The 23411-nt window shown below is 33.4% G+C and overlaps 2 protein-coding genes across 3 annotated transcripts; one reads left to right on the top strand and one right to left on the bottom strand.

The window, feature by feature from the left end:
- The first annotated feature begins 358 nt into the window (after positions 1-358).
- On the top strand, positions 359-15410 carry LOC130655930 (tRNA pseudouridine(38/39) synthase-like). Of its 2 annotated transcripts, none has more exons than XM_057458749.1 (16): positions 359-772; positions 7665-7727; positions 10854-10993; positions 11066-11159; positions 11711-11818; positions 11910-11982; positions 12147-12249; positions 12322-12382; positions 12557-12616; positions 12826-12899; positions 12986-13091; positions 13379-13442; positions 13532-13594; positions 13666-13723; positions 13828-13970; positions 15272-15410. In XM_057458749.1, the coding sequence occupies exons 1-16, from the start codon at positions 770-772 to the stop codon at positions 15361-15363; spliced, it is 1305 nt and encodes a 434-aa protein (XP_057314732.1). In that variant the 5' UTR covers positions 359-769; the 3' UTR covers positions 15364-15410. The 2 variants fall into 2 exon arrangements, with proteins under 2 accessions (XP_057314732.1, XP_057314731.1); XM_057458748.1 differs by having other exon boundaries at positions 380-772; positions 15269-15410.
- Positions 15245-23155, bottom strand: LOC130655933 (uncharacterized). Its single transcript, XM_057458751.1, has 5 exons — positions 22805-23155; positions 19627-20043; positions 16923-17073; positions 16380-16550; positions 15245-15921 (listed from the first exon to the last, which is right to left on the bottom strand). The coding sequence occupies exons 1-5, from the start codon at positions 23045-23047 to the stop codon at positions 15764-15766; spliced, it is 1140 nt and encodes a 379-aa protein (XP_057314734.1). The 5' UTR covers positions 23048-23155; the 3' UTR covers positions 15245-15763.
- Positions 23156-23411: the final 256 nt, after the last annotated feature.

Below are 23411 nucleotides of genomic sequence, written 5' to 3' on the forward strand. Positions count from 1 at the left end.
TTCTTTTAATACTCCACCTGCACCAACTCAGAAATTAGAAGGTACTTATAACCCGGCGAAGTACGGTCGAGCGTACTACTTTACTGAGAATGGAGAGCAAATAAGAAAAATGCGAAGTTTTTCCATGGATAAAAGGGAAATAAAAGACACCGCAAATGATGACACCCCAGATGTTAGATGTCGGAAGGTGTACCCGGACGTGTCAAAAAAGGGACAACATATCTTTTTTTGTGGTTTTGTCCTTATCATGGTCACTGTCTTGGGTTTCACATTATAACAGGAAGTGAAGGAAGAAAGGACGCACTGGCATCATTGTATACCCATTTGGAAAAAGGGCCCGAAACCATTTTTTACGATTTTGCTTGTGGCTTAAGCGAGTACGCCAAAAATCGAGAATCTGGGTATTTTCAAGACACGCGTTTTTTTCATGACGTGTTCCACGGATTCAGCCATAAATGCTCTCAAGCCTACAACAGTAGCAGGTTAAGTGGAATGAACTCACCGAACACAAGTATCTGTGAACAATTTAACAGCTTTCTGCAAAGAATTAAAGCCTCGGCAAAATTAATGGGACAAGCGCATTTTACGTTTTACGTTCAATTCTTCATACACCAGTGGAACATTAAAGTTTTTAATAGTAGCCGGACTAGAATGAAGATTGGTTACTACGGTGCGTTTGAGTAGACACTGACTAAGAAGATTGTGCAAAACGATATAAAGTAACATTATCAGGTTACAAAAGTGCCAAGCCTAAAATCTATTATTAAATATGGTGCGTGATTTTATATAGAAGCCTGAATATTTACAAAAGTAAAAAATATCCACGTATATTATAATACAATTACTGTACTGGAGCTTCTATCATTGTTTGTTTCATAATTTTGTTGACATAATATCTAACTGTCATGAAATTGTTATTGTCACTGATCTTATCGCCTTGTTCACACCAAGGAGCTAACATCGTTACGACTTTACCAAGATATGTAGTGTGTGTAGGTGTAAAAGGTGTTAATAACTTTTTCTATATATAATGTCAAAGTTCAGCTAACAAAGCTCTTGATATTTAACACAGACTTCTTACTGACTTCAATGTGTTTAAATACTTAATAAATTCTATTTGAAAATCTGCCTTAGGAATAGAAAAGAAGTGCTTTCAATAAAACTATTTTATATACATAAAATAAAGCAAATATGTTTTTGGTTTGCATATATACATGCTTGACTGCATTGGAACAAAAATTAATTTAAGTTTTTATAAGTTTCGTGTCTAGCTTTTTCATATTCAGTGTTCATGCTGCTACTGAGTATAAGATATATAACAAATGAAAAAAAAATATATAACTAAGGTAACATATTGTCTTCCTCTATGACCATAGAATGTGCTGCTAAATTTGTATGCCAATCTTTTCGTAGATCCATTTCATGTCTCATTATTCACATCGCAAATGTCATTTCTTCCCAAGCTATACAAATAAGGAAAATATATTATCTAATAATAAATACACAGTTTCACATTGTCAATCGCCAAATATGTAAATAATTATTGTGGCGCCGTAGGTTAGTGGTTTTAACTCTCACAATTTGTGTGGGAGACTGGGGCTCAATTTCTCTTGGTAGCGATTTAATATGGGCAAGAAAATGTTATCACAACCCAAGCCATGTGAGGGAAATTGGGGCATGGCTGCTTTTCCTAAAGTAGGAACCAGCAGTATTTTGAAATAACCAACAGAGAACCAGCAGTTTTTTAATTAACCACAAGAGAACGTTTAGTTAAGTAGATAAAAACGAAATGAATGCAACTACCGCTTCGAATGCGCAACATGTTACAATGTACACAACAGTTCATGACACGTTTTTTCTGAAATGTTTATGTCTGGTGGGAGTCAGGCTTTATCAAAAAGTCTGCGTAACTCAAAATGAGCATTAAATAGATAGATAGATGTGCATATTTTACATGGCTAGCCTCACAAATATCGAGGGATATACCCTGTCTATTATTTCCAGGAGGGGCCATGGCTTAGATGGAGAGTCCTCGAGTATTTAATGCTCATTTTGACCTACGCAGACCAAATTAGGGCCCACGCTCTACCAGACAACTCCTGGCAACATCCAACGGCCCACACAGTGTGCTATCTCTCCAAATTCCCTCACATGGCTTGGGTTAACCCGGGGCTATGGTAACATTCACTCGCCCATGTTGAATCGCTGTCAAGAGGAATCGAACCCTGGTCTCCCGCACAGCTATAACCACTAATCTACGGCGCCACAAATACTCTAAGACTCCGCATCTATATTACTTCCAGGCCTTTCCTGGAAGTAATAGACAGGGTATATCCCTTAAATTTGTGAGGCAAGCCATGTAAAATAAGCGCATTTATTTAGTAGGATTAAGTAACACTCATACTTAATAACACCTATGTGTACAAAGTACATGTCCTTTTGAAGTGCATTAGAAAGGCTTTGGAGTACTCTACACTAGGGTGCGTATCATCAGTAAGTGCTGATATTGTAGCTGCAGAGCTACAATAGCACTGATGGCAACATAGCAGCTACATTTTTATGCAAATTGCCATTAAGCTAGCCAAAAGAAAAAGGAAAGTTGGGTGACTATACCCTGTATTGTGTCATCAGCTAGGCTAGAGTAAAGCTAGCTAGCTATAGATTTTGTGTTGTAATTACCTCAACAAAAAATGTTTAGCTACCAAAAAAGGTAAAAAGTAAAGGTAACTATACATACATCCTGTTGTATATAGTTAGCATTCCTTGTGACTCCCATAATATTCAGTTTTTTCAGCAAGAACGTTTAAAATCCGAGCCAGAACTGCCTTTACATTCTGCTGCAGCTGTCGCGCCATTATTTTTTTCCTAGACGAAAACATTTGCCTTATATGGACACAATTAAGCATCAAAATAATATGTTTGTGGAACTGGTAAATATATTTTTGGCTAGCCAGTCTGGGATAAGGTACAGATATGGAAACAGTTTCCAAATAGATTCCGCGGTAAGCCCTTTCTCAGTCAGGGTAAACACCTAATTAGGCGACATGACCTAATTAGGCGAGTCGTTTAGTTAGGTGACGTGACATAGTTTAATTAGGCTACCCGTAGTCTAACTAGGCGAATGAAAACTTTCTGTTGTAAATACGTCGAAATCATTGCGTTTCGCACTACAATTTTTATGTGAATCAAATCTGTCCACTTTGCAGATAAATTTGACCAATTATCGTCTTATTTGCATCGCGCCTTAGTAACTTATGGCCCAAACCTTCGTGTGGCACCATTTGTTGTTAAATAATGGATTTCAGCCATTCACAGCGCAAGGAAAAAATAAATATGGCGGACGAAAACTTCACCTAAATAGGCTACACTTAACCTAATTAGGTTATATATTTCATTTTAACATAATTCTTAGTTGCGCGAACCTATCGAGGCACGAGTGACAAATTTGGAATCATGGTCGCATAGACTATCCATTCTGAACAAAGATTTTTTGCGATTTTTTCTTAGAAATGTGTGAAAAGCCATTAAATATTGTAATGTCTTAACTAGGTTACATATAGTCTAGCTAGGCTACAATGAGTCGCCTAAAAAGGTGGTATATATGCCCTAATTAGCCTACCGTCGCCTAATTAAGTGTTTACCCTGACTGCCTTTCGGCTTTAACAACTGCATGGCAGGCAAAAAGATGCTGAAAACAACATATTTTTGATGACGGCCTAGTTATTTTAATAATTCAAAACAAGAGAACAAATTTATCAAAACATTTCCAGCTATTTAAGCTCACTGTTCGCGTCCTCCGACCAACTCCCTTTTGGTAATAAAAACCCAAGTCGGTAAGTCGGAAAAAGACCGGGGAAAAATTTCGCGAGAAATTTTTCAAAAATAATTTTTTTTTTGCCAGAACTAATTTATGCAAAATTGACAAAAACTCGCGAAAATTAATTTCGGTAAAAATTAATTCCTTTAGGGCACTCCTGTGGCTACTGACAGTTTACAGGGCAGGGAAAAATGGTCTACAAACTATGTTGAGTGGCGCTATACTGTCTTGGCCCTGGGAACAAATTTGCTTGCTCCGATCTGAAAATCCCGGGAAAAAATACACCCGATCGCCCAATCGACTAATTTTTGCGAGGTCTCCAGGACGCGAACACAACATATTTTTGATGGTGGCCCTAGCTCTCAAGGTGAGGTGCATGCTCAAAAACTAATTTTTAAAAGTTATACAGCCAGAATTATTCTTGTGCTATTTTAAAAGTTATGCAGGAAGTTATTCTCCTCCCACTTTTAATAATAAAAAAACCAGGAAATATATTTTTGTGAAAAAATTTAGTGTTCTTTTAATGTTTTTTTAACAGTCTCAAAAGAAAATCTAAATGCAAAATCTTTTTAAGGACTATAGTTTAGTTGACAATATTTAATTTAAAGTTCATAACACAGGAGATTGTTACAACAAGCGTATACTGCCTTGTTTTTATTAAATTTCCTAAATGGTATCAACGATTTTCGCGAAAGCCTTGCAGTATTACACAACTGTATTTTCAAACATATAGCTATAATAGTCATAACTATGGAGGGTTTTCACTTGTATATATTATAAAAAACATGTTGTTCCAATATTTCCTTGTGAAACCATTGTTTAGAAACACACAAATATAAACTCGCAGCCTTAAGATGTGAAAGAAGCAACTGAATTTGAGGGCAATTCCAGGAATGTGAGAAATTTCTTAAATCCATTGAGTTGCTCATACATGTAAGTGAGTATGGGCAGAATATCCATATTCCTACTAAGCACAAATAAGAAACAATGTCCTTCAATTTTAAAAATATTCCCAAGGCAATATTATGGATTGTCTCCGAGATCGTTTCAAAAAAATTATTTCAAATCATTTCATTTTTTAATTTGCATAGCATGTGATACGAATTTGAAACGATTTTAAATTAATGTATAATTTTTTGAAATCGTTTCAGATCGTATGGAAATCGTTTCACTATTTTGTAAATCATTTCATTAGAAAATAAAATTGTGTTACATAGCATATATAATTTGTTTCAAAATCGTATCATCATGATCGTTTCAGTATATTTATTTTAGATTGTTTTAAACTCGTTTCAAGGTGTTTCTTTTACATTCTTTTAACATAAAAGAATAAAAGAAAGCTTTTTTATCACCGCCTTTCGTTCTTAAATTTTTAAAAAGCGATCTTAAAAAGCGTCGCCGTATTTCGTTTTTGAATTTTTATAAAGCGATCTAAAAAAGCATTTCTATCGCCGTTCTTCGTTCTTAAACTTTTAAAATGCGATCTCAAAAAGTTTTTCTATCACCGCATTTCGTTCTTAAATTTTTAAAATGCAATCTCAAAAAGCATTTCTATCACCGCATTTCATTCTTAAACTTTAAAATGCCATCTAAAAAAGCATTTTATTGATGTTTTTCGTTCTTAAACTTTTAAAATGCGATCTATAAAAGCATTTCTATCGCCGTTCTTCGTTTTTAAATTTTTTTTCATCGCAGTATTTTCTGATTTAAAGGAAATTGTTAGTTTTAAGAAAAACTTTTATTTTTAGTTTTGAAAAACTGTTTTACGATATTTCAGGCCATTTCTTGAATAAAACTATGCCAGAGCTACAAAAAGCACCCGTTAAAAAAATTACGAGTGCTATGGTGTGTGAAAAATTTACAAGTGCGATGTGAATATCTGCAAGTGTGATTCACATTTTTTTTTTGTTTACCACAACGTTATATGTTATTTAAGCTGTATAGAAATGAGGTTTAATTCTTGCAAGAAATATATGATTAAAAGAAATATAAAATGAAAATTTTGAGTTGTGCACTCTCATTGTGTATGAATAAAACAATTTTTTTTTAATATTTATTTTTGAAGGGCATAAAGATGAATATTCACGTCATACTCTTCTTGTGTACGAACAATTATATTTGTGGGCCACCAAGGTGCTTTCTTCAGCCACCTGGTGGTGAAAATATAAAAATACATTTCAATTATTGCACAACATCTTTTTTTCTGCTATTCAAAAAAATGTGAAATTGTTTTAACTTTCTATTGCTTGCTAATGTTATGAGCTCTCTCTGAAACACAATGCTGGAGATCATTTTTCTTTTGTGTTGAATGTAATTCTAATCTATTTATATCTTTGCAATCACATTGAGCACACTGAAATGATTTGCTTCTAGTAATAGAGCAATATAGCAGGTATCATTTTTAGGTTTAATTGACATGTATTTCACAACCTAGTGCCCAGGACTTAATTATTAATTCCTGTTGAAAATATTGATAAATGTTGGCAGTGAGCTATTAACTTAACGAAGTACAGCATCGGGAAAGTAGGTCATGGGACTTGTAGTCCGTTTCCATTTGTCATCGTCTTAGGAAATCAATATTTCGAATTTACGTGAGGTCTAGCCCCAATACAAGGTAAATGACAAAAGTTTTTGCTAGCTGAAAAATTTTACTACAAAAAAAATGCCGACGCAAATCAGTTGAAATGTATCTCACGTCGGCAGTTTTATTGCAGACATAAAAAAATTCTAATTTTAAGGGCTGACGTTGTATTTTAAGCCTCTAGATCTTTTTTTTCAGTATAAATTATAAACCTTGTTAAAGTTTTTTTCGTAGAAGTTCTAGAAAAGGCTATATTTGATAAAATTTACTTAAAATATAAATATATTTTTAAGTCTCAGAAATCCTTACTTCGAGGGTTGTCTCTTTATCAGAATATTTGTTATTTGTTTGTTTGTTGTTTGTTAGAATATTTTTATATTTATAATTTTTTTCTTGTCCTGTTGGAGATGTGCAATGTTAATTTCCTTATGATCAATTGTGAGTAACTGCATGCCATTCTTGTTCAAGCCTGCATTGACTACGCCATAAGTCATTGTGCTGACAAAATTTGCTTTTGCTGTTTTGCTGCCTTGGCATTCGTCATGATCTTCAACCAACTGATTGCCCGCACAATTTCTTGTGTCATAAGAATGAGCCCTGAGTAAGCTGCAAGATGAGAGAAGACACAGTTTAGGGAACAAAAAATGAAGCTAAAAAGTAATTAAGAAGTATTGTTGACTGCAAATTAGTGAAGTGATTGTCCTAACCATAGGTCACTGAAGAGTGTCTCTGTTTTACTTTATTTATACAGCCATGAAATTTTTAGTATAACAGTATTAAAAATAAGCTGTTGTATTTGTATGGTGAAACTGAAACAAGATAGAAACTGTTGAAAATTAGCACGGCCTAAGCAGAGGTCACTAATAATGTGTTAAAGTCACTCAACTAAGCTTATGTTTTGATATTTAAAGTTGTTGTCTCCCTATAGCCAAAGTAACAGGTGATAATCACATGGTCTAGGGTGTAAAGCAACTGTACTATAAATATCACCTAAGGTTACAGTGAATATTCATGTAAGTAATGCACAAGTTAACTATTAGCAGTAGTATTTTGCTTTCTTGTCTGGTGCAATAAGTTAATAAGTTAATCAAACACAAATGACTTATATAGTAAATTTTAAAATAATATTATTACTTAAAAATTATTTACAACCATGTGTAAACTTTTCGTGTTTAATAGCTAAAATGTGCAGCAATATTTTAAAACTTTGCTAAATATATAGTAGCCAAATATTTAGGTAGGTTAAAAATCAGAATATTTTTTTAGGAAAAAAGAAAAATGAATGTGAGTGAAAGCACCCCTGATGGACTTCAAGAATTGTCACAACAAGTTAGTTTTTTTTTTGTTTTTACTGCTCTTGTTTTTGTTAAAAGGATATAAACATAAGATGTGACTTTAATAAACTTAAGTTAGCTTAAATATTGTTTGATTCGTAGAAACTTTTAGTTATTTTTTTTTAGTTAGTTGTTTTTAGTTATCCAAAAGTTGATTTTTTTTGCGTTTTTATATGCCCATAGCTTGTGGCGCCATTATGGTCACAGGCCGAACAACAAGGAAAGAGCAAACTAATTCTTACCTACTTGACACTTTCAAAAAAACAGTTTCAGTATTTTACATTCTTTTTATTGCTCCATCAATCCAATCTACTGGCCAACGATATATCACAAAGAATTTTAGCATATCCTTTATGTATGCCTTTCTTGTAAGCAGTTTTTATATAATTGACTGCTCACTACACTTATCATATGTACTGCTTAGCATCCTGTCAATAAAAATGACAGCAGAGTTTCTAGAACTGGCCATGTATAATAACTGCGAAGGTATACATGTAGCCTAGTTTTGAAGACAGTGATCTTATTCCAAAGACCGGAATGGACTTTATGGTACTAATATGTGGAGAAAAATACTCTGCAAAATCGATGAGAAGACCAGCTGTTTCAGGATCTTCATAAGCGTTTACTTGTTGTTGCTTAGAAAGTAATGCAAAAGAAAGGTCCTATTTAAAGGGGAAGAATTTCAAAAATGTGAAAAATGTTTTTCAACTACAGATTTGTATTTAAACTTATAAAATTAGAAAAATAACACATAAACACAAGAATTTACCTCTAAATACCTATATTCCCTGTTCATGTCTCAGTAAAAACTTCCTTTTTAAAAAAAGCGCCGTAAAATAAAAAAGACTGGGTTCTAATTTGAATGAGTCCCTATGTTGGTGCTTATAATGCAACAGACTTTTGAATAAGAAACAAAAAAATGCATCATAGTTTCTTGTCCACCTACAAAAAAAAAACATTGTTCCAGACATTTCGGCTCTAAAGCCATTTAGTTTTGAGCCCGAAATGTTGTTGGAAGAGCAAGATAAGTTTTTAAGTTCAAACCATGAAGACGAAGTTATGCAAAGAGAAGGCAATTGAATTGGAAACAATAATTGGTGTAAATGAGGTGGTCACTGTAGATGGATGAGTTTATTCTCTGAAAGTTTGTGGTGTAGAGAGAATAATGAAATTCCTGACGACTACTTCGAAATTACAAATAATTTCGCCAAATATAAAGTCTTTCATATTTATAATCATGACCGAAGTGATATGCATTTTATATCTTTAACATCCTGTCTTCAATTAATTGAAATTGTCAATTGAATCGTGTTAAAAATAAAAAGTCCAATAAAAAAGGAAAAACTTTTTCTATACACACAACATAATAAAAAGTTTCTCACAATCTTTTGTGAAAAAAAACCTTGCTCTCCATCCGAAATATTTTATGCAACTGCATCTATGAAATTCAATGAAGAAGGCCCGGATGATGAAGGGATTAAAAAAAATAGAATACCGAAGATGCCTTCTAATGATACAATAGTGAGATGTGCTCTCAATGAGTGTACATGAACAGGGGGTAAATTTTAACTCTCCTATTTCAGGAAAACATGTATTACAGATTTGATGGGTACATAATCGATTAGAAAAAGATGTTCAGAAAGACATACCATTGTGTGCTTTATGGGCAGTTGGCAACAAATACTCTAAAGCCAATAGATATTTCCGAATTGTTGTCATTACCCCGGTCTGTCAAAACATGCATGCAATGAAGAAAACATTTACTTTTTGTGAGGTGCATAATCTTTAAATTTAAAAGTCAAAGCAAGTTTAAAAAATAATGAATCAACGAAACGAAGTTATCAGGAAATCATTAATGTTAAAGGAAAGAATTATCATTGTGTGAAATATAATTTTTGTTGGCATGCTTGGTATGTAATTGTTGGTTACGAACATGAAGTTTATACCGAGCTTGTATCTTTTTATTGTGATAAACAAATACAAAAATACAAAATGTGTTTTGTTGATACATACAAAATCAAATGATTTACGTAAATCAGGTAATTGCCTGAAGATCTCTTTCAAAACAGCCTGTCTCAAAGTGCATGGAACATATATAAAATCCAGAAACCTTAGGCAAGGCACCAGTTGTTCTAATGGTATGTGACCATCTTTTTCGAAGCTCGTTTCTTTTCTCTGCGCTGGGAATTTTGAAAAAACTATAACATCGTCAAAATTTTCTTCTGATTTATTATTACCAGTTCTGTTAATGTAGTTGATGGTGCCGCAATTAGCATGTTTTAAAGCAGTTAAACTTGAATGTTAAAGTAAATTAACAACTAGTACTACTACCACCGCCTGAACTGAAGTAAAAATGTCATAATCTCAACTCGACCTAATCCTTTCAAAATTGCAAAGGGGTCAGAATAACCAAGAGATTTTACCCATAGTAAACACAACTTTTTACTAAGTTAGTGAAACTTTTATATGAAAATAAATAGGTATTTCAAGTTTTTTTTGTTGCAGCTGCTGTTTTTTGAAATAAAAAATAGAGCTTACTTCTCCTTTAAACACTTTTCTACAATGTTAAACCTTGAACTTTTTCACTCTTTAATTCTGTCAACCAAATTCTCCACCAAAGACAAAATAAAAAGTGTTTCAATACAGATGCGACTAACTATTTAACTTTGGACTTGATATGTTTATTTAATGCTTATTTAACAACAAAAAGGTTTAAGCTATTTAATGTATATATTTATATTCTAGATAAATAAATAGATTAGAAATAAACATTTGTTGGCAGCATTTCTAATTCTAATTTATTCACTTTTACAAAAAATTGCCAACATGATATGTTATTTACATGCCTACTTTAAAAGCATTAAAGAATTAATCATCAAAACTAGTCAGATTTTAAATGGTAGAAATGTAAATTATATTATCTTATAGACAATTTAATGTGTTTGTTTATTTGATCAATGGTTTTGTAAAAAAAAACAAAAGCTTTGAGAAAGAATGAATATACTGAATATGTATCTGAACCATTGTAGTATCCTTAAATAGTAAGAGATATCCACCGTTATTCCTGAATGGCATAATTTACCAAACATAGTATATATATATATATATATATATTTTAAAGGATCTCATATCAAAATGCGAAGAACTGTTAAAATCCAATCAGGAACTGAAAAAAAGACTGGCAAATTGTCAACAAAATCAGAAATCTGAATCTAAAACAAAAAGAAAAGAACACAAGCAAAGACCTATAGATTTTAGCAAGTATGTATATTTCTTAAACAGTGGTTAGAGATTAAGATATTAGGACTTTTTAAGCTTTTTGTTGTCTTCTAGATACAGCAAACGCCATATCGCTTTCAAATTTCTGTACCTTGGTTGGGATTATCAAGGATTTGCAGCCCAGGAAAATACCAGCAACACAATCGAGGTAGCATCTTTTCTTATTACAATTTCACAATTGTAAAGTGTCTTGATACTGCAAACAACGAATTGAACATGGATATTCGAACAAGGGTGAATATTTAAACGTGGATGAATATTCGAACGTGCTTGAATATTCGAACTAGCGGGAATATTCGAACAAGGGTGAATGTTCAAGTGTGGGTGCTTAATCATTGAATTATGATATGTAAAAATAAATATTATAAATAATGATTAAAACTTGCCTCTTACGGCTATTTTTATATTCCTTGTAAGTGGTCAAAATATATATATTCTTGTGTTGTCAATTATTATTTAAATAGTAAACTTTTCTTTTCTGTACAGTTTCTTTCTATGCATTGATGACTAGTAATTTTACTTAAATGTTAGATATCTGAATGTTTGCAGATGGTATAATACCAAGGCAAAGAGATTCACCTGAGAGTAGTAGAACCTCAAATAGAAAAAATGTTTTGGTTGAAGACAGTGTGGATACATAAAATTACAATCATGTTGTGATATTCATTTAATCTTTTTTTTAAAAAAAAAATATTTTAGGAGGAACTCTTTGCTGCTTTTTTAAAATCAAAATTAATCAAAGATAGAGCATCTGCAAGATATTCAAGGTGTGGTCGAACGGATAAAGGTGTCAGTGCATTTGGACAGGTTTGTTGACAGTCATTTACAGCAAACTTTCTTACTATATAACATATTTGTTTTTCCATGTTTCGTGTTGTCTTTTTTTTTTTTAATTTAGGTTATTGCTCTTGATGTAAGGTCAAATTTGTCATCGGGTGTTGGTGTTACACCGAGTGTAAAAGTCACCAATGGTATGATTCATTTTTTGGTCTTTGTGATGTCTAGGTTTTACCCCCTGCTACTGTAATTTTTGTTAGTGGAATGTTGGATCATATTTTTGATGATTTTTATTATGAGGTGGCGTATGTCTTGGGTAAAACATAAGCTTAACTATTTCTTGAACTATTATTTTCAGATTCAAAAGAAGAATTACCATATGTGAAAATGCTAAATAGACTACTTCCACCTGAAATTCGCATATTGGCACACGCAGCTGTTGACAACGAATTTGATGCTCGGTAAGCGAATCTTGTGTTAGTTCCCAACATCTCATGATGAAAATAATCTGTCTTGTGTTTGTTTGTTTTTAGATTCAGCTGTAAAACTAGAAAATATAGATACTACTTTCCAGCGTTAAATCTTGATGTGGAGGTATTGTTGTATGTTTTTATACTTTGGTAACAAGCCTAAAAGTTTAATTTCTTTCAAGGATCACTTCGATTAATGAAAATTTTGATCTTTTAACTTTAAAAGTATCGCGAGTGGTGGTTATTGAATAATCTCTTTTGGGGCGATCAAACCATGAAATATGATATTTTATTTCAGTTGATGCAGAAAGCAGCCCAAAAACTTGTTGGAGAAAAGGACTTCAGAAATTTTTGCAAGGTACATCAGCTATCGGCCTACAGTTCCGGATTTCCCGTGTATTGTAATGATCTCTTGAGTGATTATCTCGTTGAATGATCAGTTCTTAAAAGTGGATATAATATATTCCTTTTCCTTGATACAGGTTAAATAATCGGTTTGTGGAGTGCCCTAAAAAGTTTATTTTTCGTGATTTTTACTGGTCAAGAGAACGATTTTACACTTTGTAGGTTGATGTTGGAAATAACATTAATCATTTTATACGAAATATCGTCTCCTTTGACGTAACGAGGATTGGGCAGAGGTATTTTAAACGTTGAATTTTACAATCCATAGATTAGTTATTTTCATGACATTGCTATGGTAAAATTTGTGACATTTTTATTTCAGTTCTCTATGTATGATGGAGATAACTGGTCTTGCTTTCTTGTGGCATCAAGTGCGTTGTATGGCAGCTGTGCTCATTCTGATTGGATTGGGCCACGAAAAACCCGAGGTAATTTTTAGTACAAACAAAATTTATATTAAATGGAACATGGACGTTAATTTCAATTTTCAAACTGTTTGACTTGGTTTGGGACACTTGAAAGAAATAGAGGAGGAGAATTGGGTAAGAAAGTGTAAAGACTTGATAGTTCCTGGGGGCTAGAATGGAAAACAGACGAATGATTATGATTATGATAATTTTCAGGATAGAAATCAAATTGGATGAATGCAATTCATCGCTGATGGGTTTAATTGTCATATCGTGAATTTTAGAGATTTTATTCCTGTTTGTTTTAGATTCTAGATTATTTGCTCGATGTTGAAAAATGTCCGAAGCGTCCACAATATGGCATGGCATCAGGTAAGAAATTAAACTATAATTTTTCTAACACTTTTATTGTTGGTAGAAACAAAGCAAAGAGAACCTGTGGCAAATGTGTATTATTTCAGATGTTCCGCTTGTTTTGTTCGACTGCACGTATGATGATAACGTCAAATGGATTTATGAACAAGGTAAGTCAGTAGTCAAGTAAAACATAAAAAAATATCTATTGTGTGAAATAGATCTTAAGTTCCAATTTTAGATTGCAATGAAAATAACATGACTCACCTACAGCAAGTATGGATACAGAAAGCTGTACAGTAAGTCTGTTAAACCATGTAATTTCATTTCCAGCTTTCTTTAAAAAAGGAATCAATTTGAATTTGAAATAATTTTTTTGGTCTGTGTTTTGGTTTTTTTGTAGATCGACGATGATAGGCGCGATGATGGACGATTTGCAATCTCATTCGACTGTATCTTCAAATAATTCAGCGTCTCAACTTTCTTCTATCTTACCTGGTTATAGAAAAGTGGAGTATAAACCTTTAAATAAAAGAGCTGTTTGTGGTAGGTAGTTTGATTTTAGACATGATCATAGAAATTTATTGTACTAATTTTTCAATCAGCAAGAATAGCGTTAAAAACAACTAATTATAGCAGGAAATATTTAAGTTCTTGTGGCAGCATGTAGAATTTGTTACTACCACGATGCAAAATATTTGTACTATTCTTTCATTCTATACTATCCTTTTTGCTTAATTAAATATATGCTTATCAATCGCCTTGTTTTCGTTTTACGGCGAATAAATATGTATAAAAACAAAGGCCTAAGAAGTCTTCATAATATTAAGTTGCTGAATTAGTATCTGTTGGTTAACGATCGTACTTGTTCATTGTCCTTAAGCAACACAGTTGTTAAAAAACGTTAAGTGGCAATTCTAAGTGTTGTTTGACCACAGTCAGGGTAGGTGTGTGAGAACGACATTGTATCGTAATAAAATAAAACACCGGAAAAAACAATGTAAATTGCCAAAAGTCATCACAAGTGGGTTTTGGTTGAACCAGTCCAGATTTCGTTTAAGTATTTCACCAATCAGTTGCTAAAATTGCAACCTGAGATAGATTCACTGGGCTAATACGTAATATGGCTGCCTGTACCATCTTGACTGAAATAAAAGAGTTTATTGTCTCTTACAAAAAGAGGGACTCAAAGATTTTAACAGGAAAGAACTGTTTGCTAACATCAACCCAACTTTTTGTACATGAGATTTTTGTTTAAGGAATCCAGGAAATATCCCCTCGAGAAAAATCCCCCCCCTGAAAATATCGCCCCGGTAATAATAAACAAATGATAAAAATTTACATAAAAATGGATTAATATTTCCTTAAAGTTCCTTAAGAGTTTCTAAATTTCCTCCAGATTTACTAAAACAAAAGAGATGTAATGCATTCAGAAAATTAATGACAGAAAGTTGCAAATTACCTATGGAAATAGAAGTCAAATTAGTTTTTATTTAAATCAATAAGTATACTGCGCTATAAAAAGGGAGTTGGTTGAGGTACGAACGATGCCATCAATATGGCGGCATTGATTGCTGAGTAGGTCGCACTAACGGTAATTTCTTTTTAAATACAGGTAAAAAAAAACACTGAATTAAAGTGAACACGTAAAGCATTTTGTAGTGCCTTGTGGCCTTGTGAATAAAGAATAAAATTAATATAATTCTTATGAAGTATATCCAGTTATCTGAATATAAAAAACAAACCACAAAAGCTTACCTTGCCATCATGTAAAAATTCGCGAAATTTATTTTTTCTTCCGTATTTGTTTTTCACATTTAAAACTTTTCAGTTGTTTTCTTTAGAAGGGTTGGATCGTCATATGGAAAAACTTGCAGCCAAGCGGTTAAAGTTGGAAGAAAAAAGTCGTGGGGAACAAAATACAGATATTTTAGAATAGTTTAGAAATTTTATTGTTTAAAAAAAAACTGAATATTTTGTAACAAATGTGTAATCAACATGAAAAGACAAAAAAAACGGACAAAACATTTTTTACGTCCAGAAGGTGCTTGTCCGTTTTTGACCGTCCCTTTTTTTACATAATGCACCGGACAAGATTTTTTTTCGCCCCTCAAAATTTTGTTTGTTGCGAGCGAGGTGTGTCGTTGCTATACAACAGTACGTACATGGCACTTTTGAATTCTTATTTGACAAACTCGCAAGAGAAGGGCTAAAATAAAAATAGTTCGCTATTTAAAAAAAATTAGAGAAATTATCATAAAAAGTGTGCGAATTTAAGTTCAAGTGTCATTACAAGAATATTCGACAATATATATTCCAGAGCCTTTTAATTTTTCTGTCTATCGGCTACATCGCGGATTACCAGTGTTGAATGTGATGCCAGGTGGGCACGTTAGTTCCCGCGTGAGTTGACTTTTACACTCATAAAAATCATTAAGTGCTACTGTGCCAGTGTTTGCGTAGCGACCGTCTGTTCTTCCGTCGCAGAAGTTGACAGCTAAAAATTAAAAGTGATGGCTAATCAGTAGTTCAATCGTTAAGGAAATACAGTACGATATGCTAGAAAATGCTGGTACTTTGTTAAAAATTGCTGATTTTTTTCTTGCGCCACTATTTAAGCTCCCGTGCCGAGGATGTATAGTTTATGCAAAGCAGAAAATTCCAACCAATGCTCGGCCAACCCGACACAAAATTAAAGATGGAAATAAAGGTTATTTTGGCGGAGAATTCTTGATTAGGATTTATTTTTATTATCTTTTGGTGGAACTTACGTCCTCAAAATTTATCCTAACAAATTGATGAATGAAAGCAATTTGCAAACATATACTGTCAGAAATAAGGCCACGGAAAGGAATTTTCCCTGCAGAATCTCCTGCCTGTTTTAAGCTACTTAAAGTTTTGAGTGCCTGAGTGACATTGTAATGTGTATGTATTTGTCACAAGTGAAGTACTCACCTCCAGCTCCACATGGGTACAATCTGCTTTCAACACAATATCCAGTAAAGGGATGATACACGGTACCGCTCGGACAGAATCCTATTCTTTCCACATTTCTACCGCAGCATATGTAATAGGATGTACAATTTGATGCATATACACCGTCCGCTTTTGTTGCACATACACCAACTAAAAGGAGAGTGAAGATTCAAGAAACCAGTACAATGTTGTTTGTACCCTATTCCTTCGTATCTCACGATCCACCTTTTGACCAATGAAAAAAATGATTTAATTTTCTCTGTTGTCGGAAAAATGTCGCTGCTTGTTTGCAGACAGGTTTTTGAGTTTTTTAATGATTGGAGTCCGGTTCCATTTTCACTTATATTATTTCTTAAAAATTATTCAAGCATGATAACATTAAGTTTTTTCAAATGCAAACGAATGGGGTTAAAAATGTTTATTTTTATGATGTGATGCTGTTTTGAACCACTCGGTCGTATCCATCATTTTTGTAGAAGGAGGGATTTAAAAATTAACAGAAATATTTAGGAAAATATATACCTCTAGGTAATGATAACATCCATCTACCATTCACTTGCGGCTGTCTAATATTGCTTGCGTCAGTCAGCCGAACAATCTCAGCGGTGCCTGTGTTTGGAAGAGGAAAGTATCGGTATTGGTCGCTAGTTGATGTCGGCAAGTACCACCCAGCCTGTTGTTACAGAGAAGAGAAAGTTTTTTTTAAGCATACATGAAACAGTAATTTTATTATATTATATTTATTTCATAGGAAAAAACAAAGGAAGGAAAAATATAAAACAATAATCATTTCCTCAATATTTTCTTTATTATTCCCGCATCTCTGCTACACAAGCCTCGTTAGTAAACCCGCTTTCTGGAACGGGTTAAACAATAATCCTGCCTTTCTGATGATCCCGCATGCGGGGTTGTTGTAAATTACATAAGTTTGTAACGTGTCTAGTTAATGCAATATTTCCGTCGCACATGTAAGCCAAAGATGGTAGCAGCGATCACGTGAATTTCACCGCGGGCACTTACGACTTTATTTGAGTTGTTTACAAAGTTTTGATCTTGATATGTCGAAAACAATTTATGCCTCAATGCTGAGAATTTTGTTTTAATTTGTTAAGCACTAAGTAAAAACCTTCGGAAAAGCACGAAAAGCAAATTTTTGCGATATATTTGGAACTGGACCTTAAAAGCAAAACAACACTGTTTTAGTGTTCAAGTGGAGTAGATTTTTATGTGATAAGCTAAGAAGTCGTTTGCATGTACCTAAAGTAAAATTCATACAAAAAGGTTTTACATCACAAGTTATACCAAAATAAATTATTAGCCAAAGCGAACTTCACTTCCACATGCAGAAGGACAGTACGTTTTCCTACTATACGTATTACCCAAAATAAAAAAAATAGCGTTGCACACCGGCATGAAGTTCCACTTCGCCTAAAACGTGTATTCACTTCTTGAGCTCACTTCGGTTACGTGTAACTGGTTCCTTAAAAATCTGTAGCATTTGGACGTAAGAGTCTCTTTTGATAATTTTTGCATCTTCTGTTTTATTTATTTATTTTTTTTTATTAATATATTTATATCATTTTTTTTATGCAAATGAACATATTGAAAGTAATGCAAATAAATTGCACTCGAAAATGTTTCACGTCACGCTGTGTTAATTAATAACAATATTCTAAGACTAGTCGATAAGCCCCGTGGAGAAATCCACTGAGGCAGAATAAAAATTTAGATGACGTCAGCAACCCATCCACAAAAAAAATTTAGAATTTTGTTTTCACATTGCCTCTATTGTGGAGAGCTTAAGGCGCTGATCAGGAAAATGTATATGATCATGTGCTTTTGATGAGCGGTTATTGAGATAGGAGGGTTTAAAAATTTTGCTGCAACAGGAATGACCCGTAAAAACAAAATTTTTTTTTGAGAAATTTGTATACCTGCTGCCTTCATTGTATAGGTCTTGAAACGATTATCAAGAAAATGTATAGGATCGCGTATTTTGGACAAACGGTTGCAGAGATATTAGGATTTGAAGGTTTTTCGATGACGTCATCAACCCGTCCATTCCGAAACGGATTCGGGGACCCAGGTTTGGGAAAATAACCCAAATTGGTCCTAGGTGGTCCCTAGTTACCCACGCGGTGAAAAATCATTGACGTCGCCACCTCGTTTCCTAGTTATTTGGCCTCAAAGTTTTAGGTGCACTGTGATGGCTTCATTAATTTAATATAGGATATTGACGTTAAAGTAGTGTTATTTTCGTCGCGCCGTAACGTCAGAAAATTTGACATATTAGAGTTGCATTTTTCGGCAACATCAAAGGAAAATAAAGACATCCACTTTGCCTGTCACAGACACACAGACAGACACACTTAGCGTATTATTATATAGACTAGTCGATAAGGCCCGTGGAAAAATCCACTTAGGCAGGATAACAGAGAAAAATAACCGTCATTTAAATTTTGATGACGTCAGCAGAGACATGTCAGAACACAAAACTTTTTTTTTCAGAAATGTGTATGCCTGTTGCCTTCATCGTATAGATCTTGAAACGCTGATCAAGAAAATGTATAGGATCGTGTATTTTTGACAAACGGTTGGAGAGATATTAGGGTTTGAAGGTTTTTTGATGACGTCATCAACCCGTCCATTCCCGAAACGGATTCAGGGACCCAGGTTTGGGAAACTTACCCAAATTGGTCAAAGGTGGTCCCTAGTTACCTACGCAGGAGATGACGTCAGTTATTTCCACCCGTTTCCAAGTTATTTAGTCTTAAATTTAAAAGTGCACTGTAATGGCTTCATTAATTTAATATAGGATATTGACGTTAAAGTAGTGTTATTTTCGTCGCGTCGTAACGTCAGAAAATTTAACATATTAGACATGCATTTTTCGGTAACATCAAAGGAAAATGATGACATCCACTTTGCCTGTTACAGACACACAAACAGACACACTCTCCGTATTATTATAAGAGACTAGATATGTCAAGTCCACCTGTGTAATTACACTCATATAATTATTCTTATTGCGATGGTTGCTATCCTTGTTTCCATATGACTCAGGATACAAAAAATATACGTAATATTTCCGTCTTTTAATTAAAAGGGTATTCTTAGTGAAATAATTTTAATACTAACATGATCATAAGATGATTAATAGTTTAGATTAAAAGGAGGTCCCAATTATTACGAGATAGTCAGTAATAGAAAAACGGTAACAACTTACTCGCGCTTGCTTTGTCGATGTGTCTTGACTGCGAGACCACTGCAGCTTATTGTAGTGAAAAATCGTATGACCTTGAGTACCATCGGTGCAAACAACCACTTGATAAGTGTTTTCCTGTTGAAAATTTGGATTTGCACGATCAGGTGCATCTCGTATGTAATACTTCACGTTCTCCCATGTTGCAACAATGCAATATTGTGCACTGAATGACGAAAATCCCTCCCTCCTGATCAAGATATTAGCAGTTGACAAGTCTGTACTATCAGTAGTGAAGCGATAATGAAGGAGGCCATTTGATCGTCTCAAGTCATTATCAGAATAATAGACAGCTATGATATTGCGACCCGTAGTATTTAGTTGCTCTGGTGAGAAATTATTAAAACTGGATCCAAATGTCAGGTGACCGTTGTAGTTGATCTAAAGTAAAAATTATAACCTGTTACTTGCTAGCAATTTTCATTTCTTTGTTGTAATCAACTGTGGAAAATATTTGATGCTAAAACGAACGTGTTTTCATTAGTAGCATGGATAGACTATATTGCCATAGTACAGTATATAAAAACTAGCCTAGAGGCCTATCGTAATCAAAGAAATGCGAATTGTATTGCAGCTTTTCTGGATTTCATTTCTTTTTTGAAGCGGGATTTCACAAGACGTCTAAAAACATATTGCCTATTCGTTCTGGTATTTGGTTATGAAGCGCGTTTTTATAGACTTTTAATAAGTTTAGCAGTTATTACTATCTTATTTGGATTTCATTAAACAAGCATAGATTGCCTATTTTTTTGGTAGCATATTTGTTTGAAATAATTTTGTGGGGATCTTATAACCAAGAAAGATAAGTATCGTTTGTTATTTCGCAATCAGATATAATCGTCCGCTGTTCGCAATAAGTGAAGCAAGTGGTGTTCTCTTTCTAATCCCATTGCAGATCTATCTTTCCTGTACGTATTACTCGAGGCAAAAAGTTTCTCGAATTTCGCAATATTTGACTCTTCTCGCAAAAAAAATTATGTCGTAAATTATTTTTGTTGTTGTTTCTGTCTCCTATCTACAATTTCTTGTCCCCGAAAAAGGGACAAATTTTGTAAATTCCCCACCTCCTTTTCCTCGAAAGTGTGGATCGCGATGAAAAAGATGCTAAGTGGGAACTTGGAGGAAAGAATACGGAAGGAGAAACAACTCTTTTAATTCTATTGAAACACTGCGTGAGGTTCTAGCAGGTGTCTGTATAGAAACTTAATTTGAAATTTTGGCGGTTGTGTGACTAAATTATTCGTAAATAACAATTCGCAACTATGATTGGTTATAAAAACAATTAGATAATTTGATGATGAATTTGATAATATTATCAAAACAAGAAGCCATATTGAAATCGGTAAAATTTCTTTTGTTCTTATGTTAACATAATTAGCGAAGAAGCACATGCTCGACACTTTTGTAAACAAAAAGAAAAAGTTTATATCTCGTTTTAAAACGACGTTCTGTTATAAGAAGTTATTTCTTTAGTTAGAATAAACATTAATCCAGCACACATTTTGTCGGCACTCGTCCGGCGCATATCTATCTATATTGTTTTTCATGATCAAAGTGGTATACTCAAGCCTGCAAAAATAGGTTAGTATCATGGTTAAACGCTTATTTCCAAACGTATTGTTGAAGTTTTTAACAGCAATGTTTACCGACTTATATTAGGCACACTTTCCATACAAATATCACGTGCCTGCAGCGTGTTACAGTCAGATTTCAATAGAAAAAATTAACCCCTATTAAAGGAGAATATGGAATTTGATCATTTTTTTGCGAAAAAGACTCGGTCGAGCACCTCACGCACTGATTCTTTTGAAATTAAAAACAATAGAAAATTCAATACATTAAAAGCATACAGAAATAAAGTTGTTTCTCCTTCCGTATTCTTTCTTCCAAGGTGGGAAGAATACTACTGAAACAGGTAATAATTTATGAAATCGCTTTTAATAGTTTTCTCTGCGACATTTGCAACAAAACAAAGTTTCTTGTGAAAGTTTATGCACACAAAAGTTTCGGTGAAAGATGAGTGAAAACAGCTTTTAAGTTGTAAAATGGAACAAGGTTGTATTTCTATTATCAGTGCTATGTTGTTGCGAAATCTGCATATAAAGGCTAACCAATCTCTCTGGTAAAACCTGTTTATATTACAGATTTTGCCAAAGAAACCATTAGTTTAGGTATTGTAATTTTAAGTTTATAAATTTTGCATAAGTGAAATAAATGTTCCTTTTATGTCATCTTTGCTTAATTACCGTAACTTTGCATAATTACCGTCAAATAAATGCATATTTCCATATCTATCTACTTGTCACTGTTTTTTGCCACTGTTCATTTTCTAATAACACTTCGCATAAGCAGTTGTATTTTCAGTCGCATTTTGAGGTATGGCGTCTATTTGCGTTAAGAAGATTCTTTACACTCGCATTTACACATTGTTTTTTCATAAAAACGTGTAATACATCAAGAAATTCAAAAATGACAGTAGCTTCGAAAAAAGTTCCATTTAATGTTAACAAATCAGTTACTGGAAGTTTCAGTGCCATTCAGCTTATCAACCTCGTGCCCAGGGACTTTCTCTTTTTGCCTTTTTGAAAAAACTTCTTTATTCAAGTAACTTTGTCATAGGAGCAAACCTTGGGGACGAGGATGTCGGTTACCGGTCTAGTGTAATTAGGTAATGTATTATAGGCCATGAACACCCACCTCTACTCCACCCCTCCCATCCCCAACTTTGACCTGATTAAATTTAATAGGTACAAAATTTGCTGTAAGAATGCTTTGAAAATATTTTATAATATTTATATTTTTATATTTTTTATAATTTTTTTTCGACGGACAGAAAGAACAATAGCTAATTGTCCAATTTGATCCTCGCTACAGTTTGATCGTGTATTAGTAATGTGCAAAGTAGTTCTGCTTGAATATGTAAATAATTTCTTTCGTACCTTGGGAAACTAATTTAAACTTCTACAATATCGATTTTTAAAACCAACACCATCCCGCAAAAACATACAAAAGCGAAATTTTATTTTGTAACAAAAAAAAAAGATGTTGATCAACAACTATTTTCTAGATTAGATGAGCGAGCGTTATTCCCTAACCAGAATAAATAAACGGATAAAAATAAAATATAAATTATTTTACATACGTAAATATTCTTCCCTAAGTTTGCTCCCAATACCATCAAATTTGAAAACGATGATGGTACGATTAGTTGAGCATATGCATCGAGAAGAGTGGCATTAGAAAACATATTGTGCACGTTGACCGTCCTCTCCGTAGCACTTCCAGTGTAACTAGACCCAAATCGTAGCATATCATTTATCGAAAGTGTGTTAGATACTTTATAAACAGCGAACATGAAAATGATGTGCAGCAGCTTGACCGCCATCTTTGACACTGCTCGACAAAAACAGTAAACTTAGTGTACTTGTTCGTTCACTTTGGTTTAGTATTACATATTTCTCTAAGCACTCTTTAGCTGAAATAATTTTAAAAGAATTACATTGCCTTGGTTTTATAATAACGCGTTTTGTGTTTGATTCAATAACGTATAATGGTTTTAATAATACCATTGTGAGCGGTGTAGATTAGTACCTTGTTTCAGTAATCATCTAATTATATACTGAATTTTGATTTACCATTCTGAGTCAAAAAAATACCATAAGTATTAGTAATAGTATCGTGTTTTGAATAAGGAATCTCGCTTACTTATTCATTGACATGGTGATTTCAATGTTGTGATTTTATTTTTG

Source organism: Hydractinia symbiolongicarpus, chromosome 8 (genome assembly GCF_029227915.1).
Source record: "Hydractinia symbiolongicarpus strain clone_291-10 chromosome 8, HSymV2.1, whole genome shotgun sequence".
NCBI lineage: Eukaryota > Metazoa > Cnidaria > Hydrozoa > Anthoathecata > Hydractiniidae > Hydractinia > Hydractinia symbiolongicarpus.